At 51.7% G+C, this 8,757-nt stretch overlaps 1 protein-coding gene across 1 annotated transcript in view; it reads right to left on the bottom strand.

The window, feature by feature from the left end:
- Positions 1–4,518: 4,518 nt before the first annotated feature.
- Blk (BLK proto-oncogene, Src family tyrosine kinase) overlaps positions 4,519–8,757 on the bottom strand; it is a 50,106-nt gene continuing 45,867 nt past the window's right edge. The window contains exons 11-13 of the mRNA XM_038310180.1: positions 7,357–7,507; positions 5,567–5,698; positions 4,519–4,724 (exon numbers count right to left, since the gene is read on the bottom strand). Coding sequence (XP_038166108.1) covers positions 4,519–4,724; positions 5,567–5,698; positions 7,357–7,507 — 489 coding nt within the window. The remainder of the gene's footprint in view (positions 4,725–5,566; positions 5,699–7,356; positions 7,508–8,757) is intronic.

Here is an 8,757-nt window from a genome sequence, read left to right as displayed (position 1 = left end):
TCTTCCGTGGCTTGCCCACACACCACAAGTGAGGGAGCCACAGTCAGATGAGGGCTGAGTTTAGGCCCTGGGAATTCTGAGGCTGTCACCTGCCCCGGCTCCTGCTTTCTGCATTGTCTGGTTCCATTTCTCCCAGGATACTAGCTGAAGAAGGCTCTGCAGAGTCAGGAACACCTGGCAGGGTCCCAAGCAAGGAAAACTGGCAGGAACCACACCTTCTTGGTTTGTTCATGACGAAGTGAGAGGGGACCGTGGCCTGAGAAGTGGCCCCGGGAAGAACACATGACACACCGGTGGCAATACTGGCCTGGGGTATGTCTTAACATCCTTGTTTGGGAGCACAATATCCTTGCTTCATGGTGGGGCGAAGAGAGAAGCTACCCTCGGGAGGGACCCTGTCCTGTTTTGGGGGTGTTCCTCTTCAGGGTTAAGTGTGACAGCTAGCTATATGCCTTCTGCACCCACAAGTTTAACTCAACAGTGTCCTGGACACTCTCCAGTGATGCCAGGCAGAGTTGTAATTCTGTGAATCATGGGATGGTGACCTAATGAAGAGGGACTCTTCAGGGCAGGGGACAGCTGGGACACCATTCAGCGGTTGAGTCGGCCAGGCTAGAGGCCTCAGCAGCACCTGCCTCTCCCCTGCTTCCTGTCATTTTCCATGACCCCTCAGTTCCCTTGATGACCTGGAGTTTGCTTAACCTCCATAAAAATGTTTCCTGGGGCCTCATTAGTACTGGGGTATATCCCCTGGCTCCCTATTTGTCACGGGAATGCCATCCTCAGGGTCCTTGACTGAGTCCTGCAGTGCTAGGCATTCAGGGGGGTGCTGGGAGTCAAGGTCCTGATCCCTCTTCCTCTTCCTAGGGGTACAGTGGTGAACCACAGTCTGGGTGTCTCTTTCTGTATGTTGTCTAGATTAGGGAAGACATTGGAGGCCAGACAGTACAAGAGGGTCCTACAGACTGTGCAGAGCTGTGCCCGCCCAAGTTCAGCTCGTTTGTAGGAGCGATGGCTCTAGAGACACCATCCTGTGCTGCAAAAGAAGTGCCCAGAAAGCCGGGTGGTGGTGGCACACGCCTTTAATCCCAGCGCTCGGGAGGCAGAGGCAGGAGGATCTCTGTGAGTTCGAGGCCAGCCTGGTCTACAAGAGCTAGTTCCAGGACAGGCACCAAAGCTACAGAAAAGCCTGTCTCGAAAAAACAAACAAACAAAAAAAGGCCCAGTGTCTGGCTAGAGAACAGGACTTCTTAGTGAGCATCCAGCCTGGTTTGGAGAGCTCTTAAGTGTGTATTTCATCACATATTTCTGCTTTCTGAAGAACCCAGGGCAAGCCACTATCTGTCGCCAAGAAGTTAAGGTAACCGGCCACGCAGATCTCACCATGCCACCCCAGGTCCTCAGGAAAACACCTCGTTTAGCCCCAGTTTTCCACTTGTGAGAGGTTCAAGCGCATTCCGGAGCAGACACAAAGTTTCCAGAAAGCATTTTTGACTGTGTTCTGTTACCTCTTACAAGGCAACCATGGAAGCCAGACCAGCCAGCAAGGGCTATATAAAATCAGAGGAAGTCACTTCTCCCTTTCTGGATTCAGTTCACCATGAGCTTCCTAACCCTGATTTAATCATGCTCCCTCTCCAAAGATGGTTGCCTCTTACCAGCTGCGTGGTGAGTGCCTCATTTTCCTCATTTATAGCATGAGGACCTCCCGGGGTTGCCAAAACTGGCACTTCATACTCAACGCTGACGGCTTATAAAGGTCCCATTTGCATGGTATGAAGATGCTAAACAGAACAAAGCAAAAGGTCAGGGGCCACAAGGGCCATGAAGATGTGGAGGAACTGGAAGCTGGGACATGGCAGATGAAGGAAGCTGTAACAGTGTATTGGTTCCTCGGAATCAAGCCTCAGATGGCCATTGACTCCAGCGGTGAGCCCAGAAGACACACAGGCTCATAGCTGAGGTATCACAATAGGTTTCCCCATAGACAAGGGGACAAAGATAAGTGTAATGTCTGCTGGGTGGAACAGTACTCAGCCTCGTAAAGGAGTGGGATTCTGTTACATTCTGATCTTAGATCTGCAGGTGACTGGAAGGTGAGAAATAAATGCCTGGGTGCAGCCGCTGGGCTACAGGAGCCTTAGAGAGCCCCACTGTGTTTCCAGAGTGTTCTCGAGTACTTCAAAGAGCCTTTCACAGAGGTATGTCCGTCCCCATCATCTACACGGAAGGAACTGCAGTGCAGGCCTGGAGGAAGAAGGAACACCCCTGGAAAGTGTCATCCATGTCCCCAGGCCCTAGAGAGATGCGAAAGAAAAGCCAGTGAAGTACAAGGGGCAGAGGGTGAAGCCCAGAAGGGGATACCAGGAAGTGATAGCGTGGCAGACCAGAGCCCTGTGCCTGCTCTGTGAATATAATGCTTCTAGAGCAGGCCATCCTGCAGCTCCCTCTAACACAGGCTCTGAAACTGTCACCCGGTGCGTGCCCATCTCACAGACGGGAAAACTGAGGCTCAGAGGTGTCCCACACTGTACCACATATCCTGGGAGAGGAAGTGCTTGGACTTGAATTCAGGGTTCACCTTATCCCAGAGAACTCATGGTCTCTCACCTTGTAGGTCGGCATGCCCTGTTTCTGGGGAAACAGATGCCTATCTCAGGTAATAATGGTCCCGGGGTTCCCACTCTCGGTCTGTATCCTTCACCAGAGCTCTGGGCCAAAGGGGCTACCGCCATATGACCGGACGTCACAGGTACAGGCCCCTTGCCACCACCACTGTGGGAGAACACAGCACTCTATAGCCACCTCCCCTGCCATTAACAAGATGAGCTCTCCCCTGGTGATGTTTTTCCCTATTCTTATTTTCTCTGCTTCCCGGCTCCCCTCTGTCACCTTCAGGTTAGGATGTGGAAGGCTCTTTGTCCTGTGTAAATTTGTGAACGAGAACACACAAGGGAACCCTTCTTTCAGTTTGCGGGGAAAGTGCGCCCCCTTGTGGAGAGAACTCTTCCCGGGCTATAATGGGCTCCGGTCTCACTTGACCCAGGGAAGGACGAGGATTTCTGCTTTGCCTAAGTGAGCCAGCCTTTGAGGTGACCTCTGCACCAGAGCCAAGGAGCGTTCCCACGGAGCCAGAACTCCTGAGAAGTAATATGTCCCAACAGCCCACTCGGCTTAGCGGCCCGCATCTGGATCCTGGGCGGTCATTAGTGCCAGCTGGAGATAATTTAACTATGAAGCCATAGGCCATGGAGCAGGCTTAACGTGAACGCTTGCTCTGCACACATAAGGACTCGAGTATGAATCCCCAGTGACCATGTAAAATGCCGAACATCATTGTGGGTGCCTGCAACCTCGCATGCGTGGAGGCTTACGGCAGAGGAGATCCTGGGAGACGCCTAGGTCAGGAAGACTTCTCTTTTTAATTTGGGTTTGATGGGCTCGTGTCCTTGTGCTTCTGTGGAACACAGAGTGTAGCGTGTGAACCCCGAAATAAAGTGTGTCAGTATCAGCCCCTCAGGAGGAGTAAGTGTGTTCACTATTGCGAGATGTTAATAACTTAAAGGGCTGAGGGTTTGTGGCTTATGGTTTATGGAGAATGGACTCTTTCTACAGATTTAAATTGCCACCCCCCCCCAACAAAAAAAAAACCCTATATAAACAAAACAGAATACATGGGAGACAGAAAAACAGGTGAGAGAGTCGCCACGCTTAGGGGGATTCCCCACCCCAGCTCAGGTTTTCTGTCTCTGTTCTGGGGAAACTCAGAGCACAAAGTACTTGGCTTCTATGGAGCCCAGGAAGTCCAAACCCAGGGTTTGTGGGGCGAGACCGCCACCTGCTGGCCAGAGTAGACATTGTCGGTTGTACCCAGTGTTTTTTTGCTGGAAATTGTATGGAAGACAGTGCTCATGGCTTCGTGTGTCATATCTGATTGTGTCACCAGTAAAGACCTAGAAAGATGTAAAACTCTCATGAGTTTATTATAGAGAAGTCCCAAAGTGCAGGGCCACAGCCAGGCCAGGGCTACCTGGAGGATTGGCCTGTGGTTCTGGAGCAGCAGACAGGGAGGCACTTGCTGTTGAGGCTCTGAAGTTCAGAGAAGCAGGAACCCTGGCGTCTGCCATCAGGCACCCTCTGGGTTATGACAGAGTTACACATTGTCCATCACTTACAGTTCAGACTGAGCTCTCAGCCCCATCCCGGGCCTGAACACAATTGTAGGGAAGTTCTAATACAATCTTTTCTTGTTGTACATGCAAGGACTAGGAGACACAGTGTGGCTAGGTAACACGTCCAAAGGCACGTGGCCAGTGAAGGGTGGACCAGGGATCTGCCTTCAGAGTCCACGCCCGACCATGAAGTCTCCTGGTTCCCTCACTTGAAAAGTAGGTAAGCCATTCCATCCTGATTTTACAGCCTGTCTGATCTAAAAGAGGAGCCAGGTGTGAACAATTAACCCGAAGTACGCGTCTAGCAGGAGACTCAGGCAGGGAGCCTTGCAGAGCCCGTGGGTGGTTAGGGCTGCAGCTCATACTGGCCCTCCGTGGCTGTGTAGAAGTCCTCCAGCACCGACTGCAGAAACTCAAAGGTGGGTCGCTCCTCAGGCCGGCCTCGCCAGCACTCGGTGATGATGTCACGGTACAACTCTGGCGGACACGTCTCCGGGCACGGCATGCGATAGCCTTGCTCCAGGCTGCGGATGACCTCAGGGTTACTCATCCCTGCAGGAGGGCAGACAGGGTACTTCAGGGCAGATACCTCAGGGGTGCAGTCGCTGGCCCTGGGGGCAGTAGACCAGGACTAGATGGGACAGAGCAGGCTCTGACATGCTATGGCCAGTCTAACCCTGGAAGGTCACATAGGTGTGGGGGTTGTGCCACTTTGTTTTGCTTTTAAAGACAGGGTTTTCTTGAGTAACCCAGGCTAGCCTTGAACTCAAGAGCTTTGTCTTAGTCTCCCAAGTACTGGGATCACAAGCCTGAGCCATTACATCTGGCTCTGGGGTCATCCAATTTTTTTCCTAATCTCTCTCTCTCTCTCTCTCTCTCTCTCTCTCTCTCTGTGTGTGTGTGTGTGTGTCACCCCTGAGCCATCTCCTCAGCCCTGGTGACATATTTAAGGATGTTTTTTGCTTTCCACTGTTTGGAGAAGAGTTGAGAAGGAACTGTAGGGTTTCCGGTGATCATAGGCAGCTTCTCCTAGATGTGACCTACGTAAGTATTCACTGAAGGTGGACACTGTGGAAAACACCTACCCACTACTGCTGCCTGGACCCTCTTAGGCAAGAGTCCAGTTCCTCATGTCAGGATATGACTTTGGAGATCCCACCCTCAGGGACAAGGTGAAGCTGACAATCCTGTTCTCCACCTATAAGCTGCCCTTAGTATCCACTATGCTTGCTCCTGGAGATTCATGCGAGCTCTGCGGGAGGAAAGGATGAAGCCCTGTGGCCCTGTGACAGGACCTGACCTGACCAGTGTGTGGTTCCTATAGGCACTGAGCCTGGGGAGCCGCCACCAGGAGGCTCCAGGAGGATGGCGAGAAGTCCAGGGACAGAACCTACCTGGGTAGGGAACACGCCCATACGTGATGATCTCCATCAGCAGGACTCCGAAGGACCATACATCAGCCTTGATGGTGAACACCCCAAAGTGGATGGCCTCTGGAGCAGTCCACTTGATGGGGAACTTGGCCCCTGCCAGGAAAGTGCATTAGCTTCAGGGACTGCCAACTCTCCACCCTCATCCGACGGCAACCCATCGTTGCAGGGATATTTGTACCCCGTGTGAAAATGTATTGTTGTGTTTGGTATAATAAAGAATTGAACGACCAATTGTTAGACAACAGATGTAGGTGGGACTTCCAGGCAGAAAGAGGAAGTAGGAGGAGGTAATTGAGGTACCGAGGAGATACTAATAAGACATGGAGGGAGTTGGACATACAGAATGAAAGGCAAGAAGCCACATGGTAAAGTGTATATATTAATAAAAGCAGGTTAATTTAAGTTATAAGAACTAACGGAACAAGACTAAGCTAAGGCCGAGCTTTCATAAGTTCATAAGTCTCCGTGTCATTATTTGTGGGCTGGCGACCCAAAGAAAAATCAATTGCATCCAGCCCCTTCCTATCTGTCCCCACTGGGGGGGTCTTTCAGGGTGTGGACATTGGATCAATGATACAGTTGTTTGCTACAACCTTAGGTGTTCTTAAAACGTGTCAACCTTCGGGGTCACTAACACATGCTTCCATCTGTCTGCTTTCTTGTTTTGTTTGGTTTTGGGTTTTGGAGATAGGCTCTTGCGTATCCCAGACCGGCTTCAATCTTGATGTAGCCAAGGATAATCTTAAACTCCTGATCCTCTGCCTTCTGAGAGCTGGGATTACAGCTATGCCCCACCGTGACCTGTTTGTGTTGGATATGGAACCGAGGGCTTTGTGCATGCCGGGGAAGCGCTCTGCTAACCAAGCTATGCCTCCAGCCCTGTGCATTTCCATCTGGGATGGAAGGATCCTTTCCTGTCTCATATGGCAGGGACCATGGCAAGGGAGAGCCATTTTAACTGCTCTATGCCTCAGCCGGTCCTTTCCTGCAAAAGGAAACCCTGGTACACAGACACACCTCTGAGGGCCACTATATGGGAGGACGGCAAAGCCCACAGCCGGTACTTCGGTCTTAGCGCTGTTGTCTCAGTCCCAGGCGTCAGCCTGAAGTTCCCTGAGGAGAGGAATGGATCCCCAAGCCTTTTCTATCCTCCTGAATCCACTGCTTAGCGCATATTCAGCTGATACTGCTTGCTTGCTCAGTGCACCAGAGTCTCCTGGCAAAGTCAATTTTCCTCATTCATATTAACAGGGCAGAGCACTCCGTAGCGCCCACTATTGGGGTGTGAGAGTCGGCTGCTTAGGTTTCATTTGAGCCCTGTTTTCCAAGTTGTGCTCCATGACATCCTCCTTCCACAGGAGGTTGATAGGAACTGGGTGGGAAAAAAGCATTCTCTCAACTCAGTCGGGGGATCAGCAGGTGAAACACATGGGAATTAAGCGCCACTGCAGGATTCCTCAGACCCTTTGCTAGATCCATGTGTGCTGCAGTCTCCAGGAGATAGTTCAGCATTCTAAGGCCATTCTGTATGAAGAGTGCCAAGGTGCTCCTATACCTGAGGTGCTTCTCTGCCCCCCTCTTCTATCCAGGGAAAGGAAGTGCTGAACAAGCTGGGAGAAGGCCAGCATCACGGCAAACACAAGGCCCATGGGTCTCCTGACTCATCTCCAGGACCAAGGAGGCATTCGAGGGGGCCCCAGGGAATTGAGAAGTTTAAAGGTTGAGGCGGGGGAGGGGGAGAGTCTGCTCACCCTCTTGGGCAGTGTATTCACTGTCGATGATCCTGGCCAAGCCGAAGTCAGCGATTTTGCAACACAAGGTCTCAGATACCAGGATGTTGGCTGCCCGCAGGTCGCGGTGGATGGAGTTCATGCGCTCTATGTAAGCCATCCCTTCTGCAATCTGAGGGAATGGGTCACATGGTGAAGGGCAGAAAGAACAAAGCCCTCCAGCCTGTATGTGGGGCCAGCCCCACATCCCCTGTCAGGTAATGAAGAACAAGCCTGGTTGGGGGAAGCACTCACCCCTCCCCATGAGACCAGCCCAGAGCCCAGGGCAGCAGAGAAGCTCTCGTCAAACAGTTGGACTGCCATCCCCACCCCTGTCCTCCCGTCCCAGGCAACTGTCTCCAAGGTTCTACAGGCCAGGAATAACAAAGGAAATCTGTGGTAATGGGAGACAGAGAAGAAAGAATGAACAAGGTGTACAGGGATAGCAGGGAAGGACAGGATTGCTCTCTCAGAGGACATTTCTCTCAGAGGAGCCAACCATGCCTTGGGATCACTAATGTCTAACAGGCTGTGTCCCTTCCTTGGTGTGTGTGTGTGTGTCACAGTCTTGATGTGGGATTTCCCTCTGTATGCTGTGATTACCATTAATGAATAAAGAAACTGCTTTGGATCTATAGCAAGGCAGAACTTAAGTAGTCAGGGAAAGCTAGGCTGAATGCTGGGAAAAAGAAGGGCGGAGTCAGAGAGCCGCCGTGGAGCCACTGCCAGAGTCAGACATGCCTAAACTTTGCCAGATGCCACTGCCACGTGGCAGTTCACAGATTAATAGAAGTGGGTTAAATTAACATAAGAGTTAGCCAATAAGAAGCTAGAGCTAATGGGCCAAGTAGTGATTTAATGAATACAGTTCCTGTGTGATTATTTCGGGTCTAAGATAGCAGGGCAGCTGGGAAGAACAAGCAGCCTCCTCCAACACAGTCTGACCTGAAACATCAGACATCATCTCAGGATGCAGAGTTAGGGTCAGTGTCCAGTGAGCTGACTGCAGCTAAGGCCCTGGACCTGTCCCTGCCCCGAGTGAACCCTTGTCGGGGAAGGGTGGGTTTCAGGAGAACAGAGGTTCTCATAGAAGAGGAGCCGTGTCTGTTCCAATCACCTGTGCCAAGTCATTCAAGCTTTAGCCACTCACTGATGGATGGACGAAGCCACCTTAGCTCTTATCTGTCCCTGCAGGCTGCCAGCCTCTGACGGGAACCTACTTGCACAGGAACTCAAGTACATACACTCGCAGCTTCTCTCCTGCCCTGGCTCTACATCTTTGGTTTCCACGTGCCCTGCTTCATGCGTGAGTCCCCTCCTTTACTCCTTCACTTCCTTGGGAAACCACTCAGTCAGTATGTGTTTGCTAGGGCGAGGCTGTGA

The sequence above is a fragment of the Arvicola amphibius genome, chromosome 13 (genome assembly GCF_903992535.2).
Source record: "Arvicola amphibius chromosome 13, mArvAmp1.2, whole genome shotgun sequence".
Taxonomy (NCBI): domain Eukaryota; kingdom Metazoa; phylum Chordata; class Mammalia; order Rodentia; family Cricetidae; genus Arvicola; species Arvicola amphibius.
The sequence above is the reverse complement of the archived record's forward strand: the minus strand, read 5'-3'. Positions and strand labels throughout refer to the sequence as shown.